This window comes from Neolamprologus multifasciatus, chromosome 16 (assembly GCF_963576455.1).
Source record: "Neolamprologus multifasciatus chromosome 16, fNeoMul1.2, whole genome shotgun sequence".
Lineage (NCBI taxonomy): Eukaryota > Metazoa > Chordata > Actinopteri > Cichliformes > Cichlidae > Neolamprologus > Neolamprologus multifasciatus.
The window spans coordinates 16,609,955-16,626,431 of record NC_140454.1 but is presented as its reverse complement, the minus strand read 5'-3'; the positions used below and the strand labels follow the sequence as shown (position 1 = coordinate 16,626,431).

The 16,477-nt window shown below is 36.8% G+C and overlaps 1 protein-coding gene across 3 annotated transcripts in view; it reads right to left on the bottom strand.

Annotated features, from left to right (window-relative positions):
• Nucleotides 1-3,547: 3,547 nt before the first annotated feature.
• LOC146500567 (poliovirus receptor-like) overlaps nucleotides 3,548-16,477 on the bottom strand; it is a 28,011-nt gene continuing 15,081 nt past the window's right edge. The window contains exons 8-11 of one of the 3 annotated variants that reach the window (XM_085134703.1): nucleotides 15,916-16,056; nucleotides 13,600-15,600; nucleotides 4,191-12,790; nucleotides 3,548-4,070 (exon numbers count right to left, since the gene is read on the bottom strand). In XM_085134703.1, the coding sequence (XP_084990829.1) occupies nucleotides 15,534-15,600; nucleotides 15,916-16,056 (208 nt within the window). In that variant the 3' untranslated portion in view covers nucleotides 3,548-4,070; nucleotides 4,191-12,790; nucleotides 13,600-15,533. Of the gene's footprint in view, nucleotides 12,791-13,599; nucleotides 15,601-15,915; nucleotides 16,057-16,477 lie in introns of all 3 variants that reach the window. The other 2 variants (XM_085134702.1, XM_085134704.1) reach the window with 2 other exon arrangements.

Below are 16,477 nucleotides of genomic sequence, written 5' to 3'. Positions count from 1 at the left end.
TGTTCATGCGTTCATCTACAAGCTGACCCTGGAACATGCTGGTGGAGCCTTCAGTCCAGATGTGGTCAATTATTTGCACCCACAGCTGTCAGAGGATGCTGAGGCAGATAATTCAGAATATATAAGAAGTATTCAGCTTCTAATAATGTTGCAAACATCTATTCAACTTGATACAAGTTACAATGCTTCTTTTAACATCAGCTTAATTGTTGGCTGACTTATTGTGGTGTTAAAAATAATTCAGAATGAATAACTACAAGTTCCAGCAGACAAATGGAGAAACATTGTTGTAAACACATTGAAACAAATTTGCCTTTACTGACTTCTTGCTGTTCTTGCTCTGCTTCATTTGCTGAAAAATTCTTCCAACAAAATGTCACAGTTGCAATCTTCTCCATACTTTTTACCCATTTCATTTACAAAACTGCTTTTTGAGATTTGTGATGGAATTAACCAATTATATTTGTGACCGTTAAAATTTAATTGGTTGACTGAGAGTTGTGTAAAAAAGCAAGCCCTAAAAAAGCCTTATATCTGAAGTCCTACATATTATGCTACATATTAGGTGTATACAAAGTTATTGTTCTTTGAAAGCGTCCAGATTTATAAAAGCACCATGCTGCCATCCCAGTGACATTCAGGGAAAGCAAAACAAGAAATAAGTAAATTTAGTTTTTATATTTCACATTCAAAACTTCCTTGTACTGAAAGGTTTTAAGGTACAAAAACAAAGGAGATGAATTTGCTATGACTTTGGAAAAAACTTTCACAGGGTAGGAGAAGTAATGGATTTCAAACCTCCCATTTGGGCATTGCTTATTACCTTCATAGGGTGAGTCATCCATTTTAATTTAAGTCTAGATGTTAACGTTCCTTTTTATTCCCTTTTATAGAAGTCCACAGAAAAAGAAAACAGAATAACTTCACAATGACACATCTACAAAACCTCAAATCCAAAACTCAGTAACAAAACCAGAAAGATTTAGACAAACTGCAGAGCTAAATCCTCACCTGATGCCAGACAATGTGAAGACAATCTTAGTTTTAGTAAGGTTTCACACCACACTCCTCGTGTCTATAAGCCAAGTCCTGCTAACTCTGTGATCACAGTCTTGTACATCGGTCTGCAACTTAACAGAATAAAATGGTGAGAAATGTCTTCTTTTTTGTTTTAATGATTTGAGAGCATTCAATATAATACAGCCAAACAGTATCAAGTTTTAATACCAGACAACAAAATATTTTAGTTTCACTACTGGGTCCATTAAGCTCGCAGTTATGTCACATGATTAACACCAGTGGAAAGAAGAAGAAGAGTTTGCTGTCTCGAGCAGTGAAAAAAATCAATTAATGTAGTTTTAGAGCTACTTACTGGAAAAAAGAAAACATTAATATTTAAACACACAAATACTGCATTTACCAGGAATTTCTCACTTTTAATGGATCAGCAGTAAAGTACAGACAGAGAAGCCAAGGACTGCTGAGGGACAGTGGTGCAGTTTAATGTGAAAAGAGTTTATGTGTAATCAAATATACAGGGTAAGTAAAACCGCTTTGTCATGTGAAAAAAAAATTCATGTTGTTTTTAATTTCACTGTCGATTTATGAATATAATGTTTTTCTTATTAACTATTACTGTGACAGATTCACAGCATGGAGCTTAAATGCTGAAGATATTTAATGACGTTTTACAGAATCAGTTATAACAACACATTTACACAAATTCTGTTATTATAAATTTGAGTTTCTTTTACTTTTTCTATTTTATGCAGCTCTATTTCGTAATTGTACTCATCTAAAATGTAAATATACTTTTGCACCTTTTACTCCAACTCATTTGACAATTCAAATAAACATTGTTTAATTTTAAGAATCAGTATTTCATATTACTACGTCCTAACTTTTCGTATTAACTGCATGCCTAATGTCTGTCTGTTCCAGTTTGAGAGCAATGAAACAAGACCAGTTTTTCATCTTGTCTGGTGAGCTGAAACAGCTCATGCAGTCCACATGGACACAGTTTCCAATAACACTACTGCAAAAGCAAATACTGTCTGGGTCTCCACCCAACAGCTCACATGATTTCAGACAAGTTTGAACTGGCTTTTCTGTCACACATCACAATTTCCTTGAACTGGGGATCTTACCAGGGGCAAATTGCTCCCAACATCATAGCTCATGGATTCACTGGGGCACACAAACGACTCCACCACATTAAGGTGCTGATTAATGAGGGGTGAGCTCATTGTGAAACCTGGCCAGGTTGTGGACCATTACAGCTTTGCTATAAGGGTCCACTTGATAGTCATCAAGGACAGGACATGGGATAGATAAAGAAGAAAAAAAGACTAGTTGGGAAGAAAGTGTACAGAAGGAGTGGGAAATAAAAATAGAGAAACGATGGAGAGAGAGAGAGAGAGAGAGAGAGAGAGGGAGAAAACACTGAAGATCTGCTTCAACACAGACAGTTATATCCAAGACCAATTAATCTAATAATATTAAAGTCTGACCAGTACTCCAGAAGGAGTAGTGATTCTTGTGAACATGGAAAAGTGAAGCAAAATAAATTACCTTGATTACAATTTAGGTTAACACTCATTAGGTGATACTTGTGCATCTGTAATGAACATTTGTCCATTGGTCTATATTTTTTGACTTGTTTGAGCTATCCTACTGAGTCCTGGTATACTAAATGGAGAACATCCTGTGCTTCTATTGATATCCCAAGTGTTTGTGCTGCCTCTTTTAGCCCAAAGAGGAAGGAAATCACAAAAAAAGTTCAATGAGAAGATGACTTTTTCCTTGTTGCATATACTTGCTGCATCCATGTTATGCATGTTTTCATAACAAACACAATATGTGGAACATTCTTTTTTTTGCTTCTGGAAACACCCATCAGCTAAAGTTCACTGTCAACACCACTAAAACAAATTTAAATAACTTCTGATAATAGTTAGTATATTTAGTATAAATATAGTTTTAAATACCTGTCTTTCTCTCAGATTTGAAATGAATATGTAAAAACTGTTCAAATTACATTATCTGCTCCAGATAATATTTTCACTTGGTTTGGCTTCTGTCAAACACTGAAATCACTGTAATGTTCACTTCTGTGGGAGAGACTGCAAAAAATAAAGACATGAAAGTGTTAAACCTGAACTGATGAAATACTAATGATGTCAAAATAATGTTTGAATCCTGCCACGTCAGGCAAAACTATAAATCTTGGTTGCTTTTCATTTAGTTTCAAGTAGTAATCCTTTTATAGACTTTCAAAGGTGTCATTGACTCATTTGCAATAAACTTGGACTAAAAACAACATATTGGGTTTCTTGGTCTTTTGGGGAATTCCACCAGAAACAGAACACCACAGTCATACATTGTCACTAAAACTCCCCACAATACTTCTTTTTCAAAACATCTCAGTTACTTTTGCTTATAGATTGACACATAAACTGCCTCCTTTAATAATTCCCATGGTAACTGTGCAGATTTTTTTGACTGGGGGAGAGGAATAAAGCACAATGAACTCATTATCTAGCTTGGGACAGGACAAGGACAGGAATAGAAAATGAATAATCAGATGTGTTGGGTCAGCAATATTACTCTGCGGGACAAGCTGTCCCACTCAAATTGTAAATGCTTGGTACTGAGGGGGGGATGTCTGCAGAGAGAGCAACTAAAATGACAAATAAGTGACATAGCTTATTATTAAGTAATGTATCTATCTAGAGTACATATATAAACCTATTCTGCACACAAAGATTGTAAATAGTGTACTAGACTACTGCCAGCCAGTGAAGAAACACTCGTGTCTGGACAGCAGTCGTTTCATCCAGATTCCTCCCCTATCAAAAAACCTTATTGACTGCTTTAATTTGCTGCATTTATTGGCAATAGCCAATTAAATAATTTAAATTATTAAATGGACAGCGACACAAAGGAGTATATATAATAAACTCTATTAACCTCAGCAGGAGGCTTCGATCCAGCAGCCCTGCAGGTAACAAATAAAACCTCTTCTATGCCCAAAGTGGGAAAGTTGTCCTTGATGTGTGTGAAAGGAGGCACTAGGAGATGTACAGAAGGCAAGTAAGTTAACTTATAAGGATGACAGTAAAAGTCACTCTGTCTACATGTCATAAAAAACACATCTCTTAAATAATTTTTTTGTTTTGTTTTTCCTATACCAATCACTATAAGAGGTATCTCTGTCTTCTGATTTCCACTGGGAAACAACGTGTAGCTGCCTTCATCCTTCAGGGCAACATTGGATAACTGGAGAGTTCCATTTTTGTTGTTAAAATTCCCGATATATTTAAATCGATCATCATGTCCATTGACAAACCGTGGTCCTTCCCTTGGTTGGACAGTGATAAAATTGTCATTATGAGGTTTTTCTCTGGTTGTCCTCTGCCAGGTAATCTGAGTCAAGTCATCACTGATATCAGTGACATGGCAGGGTAAGATAGCGGTACCTTAATGAACCGCTGTCACACTTCCACCAATCACCTGGAGACCTGTTAAGAGCATGAAACACTAAGATCAGACCTCAGCTTAAAGATAAGAGACAAGAGAGGAGATGCTTTACACAGATTTAAAATTACAGCTAAAGCAGTTAATTAAAAGTAGTCTAACATAAATGTAATTTGATTATTTTAATAAACCATATAACTTGCTGGCGTGACCACAGTGCACATCTGCTTTGCTGTAAAGAGCATGAAACACTATTAAAGCTTAGACCTCAGCTGAAAAATATAAATAAGAAAGAACCAGATTTGTGTAAGGTAAAACACTAGTTTCACAATTACATCTACAAACCCAAAAAGGATTAACTGTTCAAAACCTGAACCAGGACTATCAGAGCAGGTTGGCATCTGGTCTGAGTGAGCAATATGGAATTGGTACTTTACAGATCCAATCAGGGAACAGAACTGAATAGTCATATTTTTTTTTCAGTTTTCTTCTAATTCAACTCAATTTTATTTAGAAATCACAACAACAGTGACCTCAAAGTGCTTTATTATGTAATGTAGACCCTACAATAATAAACACAGAGAAAAACCCAACAATCATAAGATTGTCCTATGAGAAAGCAATTTGGTGACAGTGGGAAGGAAAAACTCCCTTTTAACAGGAAGAAGCCTCTAGCAGAACCAGGCTCAGGGAGGGGTGGGGCCATCTGCTGCGACCAGTTGAGTGAGGGGAGGAGACAGGACAAAATACATGCTGTGGAAGAGAGCCAGAGATTAATAACAAGTATGATTCAGTAACCCTCATAATGTCCTCCTGATGTCCATACATCTGTTGTCCTCAGGAGTCAAAAATGACCCCACTTTATTCAAGTGTTTTTTTTAAAGTACAAAGTATAAATTGTTAATCAATTCAGTGTTACACCTTAGTTTTACTTAAGAACAACACATTACCACAAAATGTACCCATCATTTTACAATTTAGGGCCACCAGACCTTGCTTACATAAAGTATGTAATAAAATGAGACAATAAAATATTTAAACGTTTAGATTATTTTGGCTATTTGACTAACCACAGAGTGCTGTATGTTGAACTTTAATAAGATTGTTTTTTTTAATCATTTAACATTTTTAAATGGCAGCACATAATAACACCTGTTGTCCTCAGGGGTCAAAAATGACCCCATCTGGTTTGACTATTTATAAAGCAATAAGTATAAAATATCATCCATCTCTGTGTTTCAAGGTTTTATTCATCTTTATTCCAACTCATTACATGACATTTTTCTATATCTTTGCATGGTAGGGGATGGGTCTTAGTGAAGGCAAACTTTCATGAGAACAAAGGTGTTTACATATTTGTTTAAAGTGCAGGAGGAAGCTTATGTTTATTACTTTGTACTGGTCCCACCATGGACAGCTTTCTTTTCTGCAGTTGCAGGCCAAGGGTCATATAAAGTAAATAAGTTGTTGCAGGTGATCATTTTCTTTTTTAAACCTGCTGTAATGTTTATGCATTGTTCTACTGGCCATTCCTTTCCACAACATAGTAAAATAAATAGCTCACAAGCCTGCAATGGAAGCTTGTGAGCATACGTTCTGTGTATGTATTATTGTAGGGTCTACCTTACAATATAAAGCTGTCCTTGGGGGACAACAGGTGTTAAAAAATCCAATTAAAAACCCCTAAATAAATCAAATTACTTAAATCTTATTCCAGTCATGGATAGCATAGTACTGCATGTTCTTTTCAGACCATTTGATGAATAAAAAACACATTTTTCATGGCAAAAGATTTCTTTTGGGGACAGAAATGACCCAAGGACAACACATAGTGAGTGAGAAAGGCGAGTGAAGAAGCAATAATCAGTGCATTGTAGAAATCCACCTGCGACCTCCACCTGTTGCAGCATAACTAAGTGAAGATTCAGGGTTCATTTCTTATCTGTGAAACTTGGAGGAGGGATGCCTCTGCAGGTTACAAAGTAACAATGTGTATTACAGCAATGGTGGGTAACTAATTTTCCCAAAGGGCCACATGATAAACTGGAACTGCTGTGGAAGTCTGTACCTGAGCCGAACTCGATTCTTCTCAATATAAAACCGGCTCTCTCTTTACAAACTGGTACAGTTGTTTCAGTCAGGCAATGAAAACGTGAAATAGGCATGGCAAAAGCAGCAGCATTGTAATCACTATTTAATCAACATTCCAAGAAATAATTGTGATGCAAAATGTGCAGATTTTTGCAACATTTCACTTTAATTAAAAAAAAGTGTTATTGCTGTTTCAGTTGTACTTCACTTACTTCATGTTTAGTGTTTAAGATCATATTTCTATGGTTCAACTTTGGCATTGACTTACCAATATCACTTCTGGGGTTATTTCACTCACTTTATTTAGCATTCGCTTCAAAGGTCAAACATTTTTTGCCTGTCAGATTTGAACAGCCATCAGTTTTAACACCTGTTAGTTTATTTCATTTCAGCCAAAGTTTATCCATGAATAACCAAACAAACAAACAAAAACTTTATACACACTGTTCGTTTCACTGGTAAGCAGGTAAGTACGGGGGTGGGGGGGGAGGGGGGGGAATATAATATATATATTATAGGAATAATTTTACGAGGAGATAATGTTTTTGATCCTTCGAAAAGTGAAAAACCGTCCCGTTAAGTAGAAACAGGATGGCAGTCTGGAATAAAAAAAAGGCTGCAGGTCTGAAGAATGAGGGGGGGGGGAGTTAAGGCAACCATTAAAAAAAAAGTTGTTTTTAGGAGTAAAATTATTTGGATTGCAAATGTGTTGCCCGCTCCACCCCAAATTCAGACTACGCAAATAAGATCATACTCTAAAATGTAAAAAAGGTGCCCTCCTTCCTTTGTCCTTTGTGTCCCACAGGAAGAACTGGAACGAGTGAGTGCACTCACTCGTTCCAAGGCATGCCTTGGAAATGCAATGGAAAATGAAAGCATAGACAGAATTCCTTTGTTGACCTTCCTGAATTACTGAAACCACTGCAGGTATTATTGGTGCAGAACAATAATACCTGACTTGTCTTAGCACAAAAGCCAGTGTACTGTTCTTTTACATGCTTCCGTTTAACTGAGAATTCGGTGAACTCACCATTATGGTTTATACATTTTTAGTCTACATGCTTCCTTCAACAGATTTGTTATTTTTCACAAGCATTAGCCATGACATGTAGGTGTTCCAGTAAATTTTAGTAAGAATAGAGTAAAAATTGTAGTTCCATATCCATAATTTCAGTATGCTCAGTTTAGGATTAGTTTCATTTGCATTTTTACTTATTTATTCACTTTTTTATTTTGCTTCATGTTTTTCTTCTTTTCTTAATGGATTAATCATTCCCTGTTGTGAAGACTATAGATGACACTACTGATTTGAGTTCATTTATTTTAATATGTCTGTAACTTGTACACACTTGTACTTGCTTTGTTTTATATTAAAGAGGAGTAAAGTTATTCATATAGTTTTTATTCTTTATAATATGTTGTGCAGATCACTGCAGTCATACTTATCTTTACAGACAAGGTGAATAGATGGGTAGCTAGATAGATAAAGAGAGAGAGAGAAAGAGAGAAGATGCATTATTAATTATTAAATCCAGTCTGATGAGAATTCACTGCTTGAGTTCGGTTTTGGTGTTAAACTCCCAAGAATACCACCTGGATCAATAGTCTTTTTGTCTGATTATTGGAAAAAGGTTTACAGGAGTCTTCTTCTTAGAGATGCTGCTAAGGCTGTAATTAAGCCAAGAGATACGATAACTGAAAAAATGTGCACATAAAAAAAATCTCTTGATGGATGAATCACAGGCAATGATATGCTGTATAAACACTGTATAAATTAACAGTACTCAGTGCTGGTTCTAACAGCCAGAGCTGCTTCAAGCTTTATCAGAATCACAATCAGAATACTTTATTATCCCTAGGGAAATTATTCAAGTTACAGTTGCTCCAGTACAGTAACATTAAGAAAAACAGAAACAGAAAACAAAACCAACTGATACAGGACTCTCTTCTAGACACTCTAACACCCACCGGGACAATGTACATTTCAGATTTTTCATTTAAAATTTTCAGATTGTCTATTTTATTTAATTCATGTAATGTACAAAATTCACCGGGGTGGGAGGTATTGGTATTGTCCAACATTGTCCTTATCTTGGACAACATTGGCCTCTTCGACACCACCTTAAGAGAGTGCAGCTCCATACACACAACATTACTGGCCTTATGGATCAGTTTGACTCTGTCGGCATCAGCAACCCTCAACCTGCCGCCCCAGGATGCAACATCAAAGAGGATAGCACTGGCCACAGCTGACTCATAGAAAATCCTGAGATTGGTGGTGTGGCTCTGGATTCCAGGCTGACTGCAGGTGAGGTTGAGGGCAGCTCCTGTAATCACAACGAGAACAGAATCATCACAAACTGAAATATAAAGTTTATCTTTCAAATCCCAAATAAAGCTGATCCTTCTATGTCCTCACACACCCAGGATCTGAAGCTCTTCTCTTACATTTTTTTCAGTTCTACGGTTCAATCCATAGTTACTTATTAATGAGGGGTTACTGAAGTACAAGCTTAAAAACAATAAAAAAATAAATTGGTGTCACTCTTCTTTAAAGATGTGGCAAGAGACTGAAAACATGCTGCTGTTTGAATATATTTAATAATCAGCTCTGCAGCTCTGAGCTGAAGCAGAGTGCAACCTGTTGCTTTTACAGTATAATACGTGTAATAAAAGTACAGTAACGGTAATTAGTGACTGAGCAACTCAGGACGTTTCTCTTGATTTCTTTAGTCAGGGTAAATTCATTCATCTGCACGGATTAGCTAAACAAACCCTGACAGCCGAGTGCTCATTTTAGCTAGCTAGATCTCAGGACCTAGCTAAGGACGGTAGTTACGGATTATCTTACAAACACGTTTAACTTACTGAAAAAGTACAGCAGGGCCTCGGGTCCTTCTGTCGGGTTGTCCAGTTTACTGAAGAACACCTCAGGCTGTCAGGTTAAAACAGTCGGTCGTGGTTTTGTAACGTAAATGCTGGCCCTCCTCTCAGAGCCTATGCTCGATCTGCTATTCCTGAACATATGGAGGACCACAAGAGCCACGCGCATCGAAATAAAAAATCCTGTGCTTAATTATTGAATTGTAGAATAAAATCTGCATTTGTAAATTCATTTTTGAATTCCAATTTAATAAACTGATTTTTAAAATGCTTTTTAAGTCTTCATTTCAAAAAACATTTTTGAATTGCACTTTAATAAACTTCATTTCAAAAACCTTTTTCGAATTGCACTTTAATAAACTTCATTTCAAAAACCTTTTTCGAATTGCACTTTAATAAACTTCATTTCACAAACCTTTTTCGAATTGCACTTTAATAAACTGCATTTCAAAATCCATTTCCCTTTCCTGTTCGCTCAGGGATTAACATGTGGATTAGCATTTGGATTAGCAGTTGGATTAACAACTTCATTTTAAAAATCCTGCTGCTATTCAAATTAGCCACACCGTGGGATGTAAGGAGCTCTCTGATTGGTTGGTCAGACACAGGCTGTCTGCCAGCCTGGTTTTTTCTAGCTCATAGCTTCGCCCTGCTAAGAAAGCGTGTGCTTGTACAAAGGCCGTTCGGCCTCGGGATTTACACTCGGCTCGACACGGATATGTGAAGAATGAAGGGACCCTGCAGCGAAACGGAGAGCCCAACCTCTGACTGAGTGCCTGTTTACAAAGTCTGACCACCTGTGAAGGTAACGTGCTAACGTGGCTAACGCTAGCATCACCACACGTAGCCCGTTATTTTAAGGTCATCTTAGCTTATGAAAGTTTTACGTTGCAGCTGTACGAGCTAGCTATGTGTGTTGTAAGCTGCTGTGCTCTTCACAAATAAAGCTGGAAGCAGCTCAGACTATTAGAACCAGCACTGCGGCCTGTTACATTTATACAGTGTTAGAGCAACGGCTGCAGCCTACAGCCTTTAAACTAGCGATTAAAATGCTGACAGTAAACTCGTCAGTCCAGATGTTACCACATTACTTTGTGATACTTGTGAGTTAAAACAACTGAGACAGGCTGATTAAAATAACAGTTTTCAGTTCTCTCATTCAGCATATAAAGACTGGAGATCACACTACTGATTTCAGTTCATTTAATGTGTGAGTGCACAGATTCATTCTTAACTGGACATAAACGATGATCAAAGGTTGTATATATGATGAATTCATCAAATCCCAGCCTCTAACACAGTGCGCTGAATCTTAGCTTTGAATTTCCAGTATATTCTAATCAGTGCAATCTAAGCATTCACTGAACCTACAGTATCTACACCTGTGTGGTAAAGCTACAGATAATGAAATGTAATAATTAATACAATATACATCATGAGAAACGAAAGCTGAAATTGATTCAGTTTAGTACTTTTCTCTGTATGCTCTGTGATTATAAAGGCCTTAAATTCTGTGATATATACTGTAAATGATTTTCACAGAGGTCTTAAAGTACTTAAATCACTGCTGATAGTCTGGTTGTTTATATTTTCACATTTTTGTGTCTGTAGGGTTGTTTGATGACAATTTGGACTCCTCTGGGAGATGAGGACACACCCACACCTGTTCCATACTGCAGCCATTGATGGTGTTATGGCTCTGAGTCAGCTTTGGGCCATCAGACGCACACACTGGAAAACCAGCACCTGGACTTCATGCAGGAGAGACGGCCTCAGTGATTTAGGTTCATAAGCGAGTTCAAACATTTCTGGCCTCTTATCACTTAGATTTCTTAATCTTAAAAGTGAATGCATTTAAAGCAGGAACTGCACACCTAGCCATCAGAAGTGTGGCAGCATGAGTACTGTAAAGTTTTGTAGGGTCCTTGTTAAAAATTCTACAAGCACCACACCACATTTGTCATATAAAGTTCCATTTTTTACAGTACATTGTTGAAATTATAAACTATATATTTTAGTTATCCACTTGTCAGTAATTTTTGAGTAAATGGATGTCATTGATAAATCAGTGGTGATTCACCTACAAATGTTTTTTAACAAACTTTTTTTTTTGTAGAATTCATCAGCAGCTGTGGAGAGATGCATTTGAATATCTTCTGGTTCCACTTCTCCTTACCTGGAAGCTGAGCATTGCTGATTTCTGACAAGGACACACCTCAGCGCTTATCAAACAAATTTCCCAGAGGAACCTACCCGAGGGATTAATAAAGTTTTATCTTATCTTATCTTATCATGGGTTTTACATCCTCCGTGCAGCAATTCCAGAGAAAACAAGAGAGCAACGACCACTCATTAAGACCAGCCAGAAATCTGTCCCTTTCTGGCAGCTGTGGAAACTTCCAATAAGAAAGTTTGCATTCTTAGAACAATGCTGGATCATGTGTGATGTGTCATCATATGAGGATATTACATTTTGACTTAATTCTGCTCAATCTGTTTTGATCGCTGATCCAGTATTTCAGCTTTGTGTTGTGCTGCAAGTTTAAAACCCATTGTCCTCATGAGCACAGCATCTAACAACTCTCCTTAAAAAAGTTGATTGACTTTAACTGGACACAATGGTTTCCAGTGGGAGATACATTCATCACTCATCCGTGACACTGGAGAAGTCACCTGAGTGAGTGATAAAACAATTTTCCATGGAAAATCCAGAGGGACTAAACTTTGTTGTTTCTTTGGGCTCAATTTCAGCTCTAGCAGCATCTCTCAGAAGAAAACTGTTTTCCCAATAATCAGATGAAAAGATTGTTGAACCAAGTGGTATTCTCTGGAGTTTAAGACCAAGACTGAACTCAAACAGTGAATTGACATTAGACTGGAATTCATAAGATGAATAGAAATACTGCTGAAGCTGAATGATTCATTCATATATGATTTTTTTTTCTCCAATTCACCAGGTCTGTATAGTTCAGTATGACTGTGGTACATGATACAAAACAATAAATACAGAAGAATAAAAACTTTGTGAATAACTTTACTCTTCTTAAAAATAACTCATAAAACAAGTAAAAGTACAAATGTGTACAAGTTAGAGACTTCCTCACTAAGATTTTAATTGTGTGTTAAAGAAGAAAGAGATTAGGAGGTAAAGTAGAGGATGCAGAGTCCATCATCACTGAGGCCGTCTCTCCTGCATGAAGTCCAGGTTCTGGTTTTCCAGTGTGTGTGTCTGATGGCCCAAAGCTGACTCAGAGCCATAACACCATCAATGGCTGCAGTATGGAACAGGTGTGGGTGTGTCCTCATCTCCCAGAGGAGTCCAAATTGTCATCAAACAGCCCTACAGACACAAAAATGTGAAAATATAAACAACCAGACTATCAGCAGTGATTTAAGTACTTTAAGACCTCTGTGAAAATCATTTACAGTATATATCACAGAATTTAAGGCCTTTATAATCACAGAGCATACAGAGAAAAGTACTAAACTGAATCAATTTCAGCTTTCGTTTCTCATGATGTATATTGTATTAATTATTAAATTTCATTATCTATAGCTTTACCACACATTTGCCACACAGGTGTAGATACTGTAGATTCAGTGAATGCTTAGATTGCACTGATTAGAATATACTGGACATTCAAAGCTAAGATTCAGCGCACTGTGTTAGAGGCTGGGATTTGATGAATTCATCATATATACAACCTTTGATCATCGTTTATGTCCAGTTAAGAATGAATCTGTGCACTCACATATTAAATGAACTGAAATCAGTAGTGTGATCTCCAGTCTTTATATGCTGAATGAGAGAACTGAAAGCTGTTATTTTAATCAGCCTGTCTCAGTTGTTTTAACTCACAAGTATCACAAAGTAATGTGGTAACATCTGGACTGACGAGTTTACTGTCAGCATTTTAATCGCTAGTTTAAAGGCTGTAGGCTGCAGCCGTTGCTCTAACACTGTATAAATGTAACAGGCCGCAGTGCTGGTTCTAATAGTCTGAGCTGCTTCCAGCTTTATTTGTGAAGAGCACAGCAGCTTACAACACACATAGCTAGCTCGTACAGCTGCGACGTAAAACTTTCATAAGCTAAGATGACCTTAAAATAACGGGGCTATGTGCGGTGATGCCAGCGTTAGCACGTTACCTTCACAGGTGGTCAGACTTTGTAAACAGGCACTCAGTCAGAGGTTGGGCTCTCCGTTTCGCTGCAGGGTCCCTTCATTCTTCACATATCCGTGTCGAGCCGAGTGTAAATCCCGAGGCCGAACGGCCTTTGTACAAGCACACTCGCTTTTTAGCAGGGCGAAGCTATGAGCTGGAAAAATCCAGGCTGGCAGACAGCCTGTGTCTGACCAACCAATCAGAGAGCTCCTTACATCCCACGGTGTGGCTAATTTGAATAGCAGCAGGATTTTTGTTAATCCAACTGCTAATCCAAATGCTAATCCACATGTTAATCCCTGAGCGAACAGGAAAGGGAAATGGATTTTGAAATGCAGTTTATTAAAGTGCAATTCGAAAAAAGTTTTTGAAATGAAGCTTATTAAAGGGCAATTCGAAAAAGATTTTTGAAATGAAGTTTATTAAAGTGCAATTCGAAAATGTTTTTTGAAATGAAGACTTAAAAAGCATTTTAAAAATCAGTTTATTAAATTGGAATTCAAAAATGAATTTACAAATGCAGATTTTATTCTACAATTCATTAATTAAGCACAGGATTTTTTATTTCGATGCGCGTGGCTCTTGTGGTCCTCCATATAAACAGAGATACGCAAGTTTCCCCGTGACTGCAGCTGTCAGTCAAAGCTGCTATGATGACGTTACATCCCAATTTAACATCACCCCATTAGGAATTAGAATCAAACCTATGGGAAAGGAGACCCCTTAGACATGAATCAACGCGATGAGAACTATTGATAACAAAAGAAAGAATCATATCCACTAACATGGAGGCGAGGTTTATGACCTATACTGCAGCCAGACACCAGGGGGCGACAGAGACGTTTTGTCTTCATTTTTTGGGAGCTATCACGTGGTCCATGTTTTCTACAGTCATTGATCAAACACTGTAACAGATCTAAAACTACAAAAAGAGCAAAACAACACACAAAAAAAATGAAATAAATGTAAAACTTCTTCAGCCATTTGAGGCACCAGTATAGGCTATTTGGTATTAAAATATAATAATAATTAATGGTGATAAATAGTTTTCCGCTTTAACACATTGGTTCTCAAACTTTCTGACATGCCAAAAGTACAAATGAAAAAATAAATAATTTAAAAAAATGTTTTGTGCCCACAACAAGGAGATTGTAATTAGTCAAGTAATTAAACAGGCATTAACAACTCAAAAAGGTACAAGATGAATTTTAGTTAAAAGTTGACATTAAGAGCAACAGGCTCTTGTTTTTTAATGACCTTTACAAAAACAACAAAAAACAATCAAAAACTTTTTTTCCCATGATGCTTCAATACCTGGTCCATGTTCCACAGCTTGAGAACCACTGTTATCATGTGCAGTGCATGGATATACATTAAAAATTAAAACATTTTTACTGATCTTACTTTCTCAAAAGGTTTAGAAAACAGAAAGTGTCATGTCTTCATTGTTAGGTTTAAAGAAAAGAACAAAAACATGATAAATAATATAAAGTGTAGAGTTAAAATACACACGCAAGTGTTGCTAATGCTAACAAGGATTAAAATTTATGTAACTGGATTTACCATACTCTTGTGCTGTCTGAACCTTATGGTCTCTGCGGTGTACTGATAACATTGTTTCAAATAGAGGCCCTGTGGGTTGTTATCCTCAGTAGCTTAACGGCTTGTGTTATCAGGAGATGAAGAACAGAAAGAACAGTTACCTTCTGTGAACAGTCAGAGCAAAACTAAAACTGCCATTCATATTAGCCAGAGCTGGTATGTACACCGTAAATGCTGTGGTAGTGACAAGAAAGCTATAACTAAACTTCATTAAAAACTAAGAGATGATAAACAAAAAGGGGGCAGAGAGATAAACGAACACCAAGTATGTCCACCGGTTCTCCATCTGTTCATTTACCAGCTGACTTGAGAATGTCATGTTGGTCGAGCTTTCAGTACAGATATAGTCCATCCTTTGCTTTCACAGCTGTCAGGGAGATTGCTGTGGTAGACAGTTCAGAACATTTGTTTAAAATGGTTTTAATTTTAGCTGAACATGCAAAGACCGTCAGTGTATCTGCATATTTTAAAAAGAACATTTAAACTTCTATCATATTCAATACACACATTCATTTTTTAAGAAGAGCAGATTTAATAAAAATGACTTGTTTAAAACTAAAACTACTAATATATGTACCATAACTGCATAACAAATATTTTTACATTAAATAAAGTCATTAGCATCAAAATATTCGGAGAGAGAAATTAAACTTTGAGTGAAAAAACTGCATATTTCAACAAATTAACTGTTACTGACCTCCGTCTGACGTTGTTCTTGCTGCGCTGCACTGTCACCAGCTGATTCATTTGTTGGGACATGCCGCCAAAAAAGTGTAAACCTATGCCTGGAATTTTGGGGACATTAATTAAAAATCCCTCCAACACCACTGCAATAGAGCTGAAATAAAACAATCAAGTGAATGAGTAACCTAATGTTAAAAGACAGATATCCAAATACGTGAAACAAAGGCCAATGGCAAACGAGGAGCTTGTCCCCAGAAGTGGATCATGTATGAAATCTAGCCTAAAATGTCTATTGTAACACGCTAACTAGTGCACTTTTTTCCCCACAGAAAGTGTCAAAACTGCCAATTAGGCCATTCCTAAGATTTGCACTCTCTCTGATAAGATTGCTTTGATTTTGCAGCATAAGTATGGCCTGACTAACTACCGTCAAGAGCTCATTTGTCCACACTTCCATACTATTTTCCTCTTTAATTTAAGAAAAACTAAAGAAGCATTCCACACAGCTTTTAAATAAAGTGTCCACTGAAATTCGAACACCTCAAAATAGAGACTGTGTATATATATATAAAAAA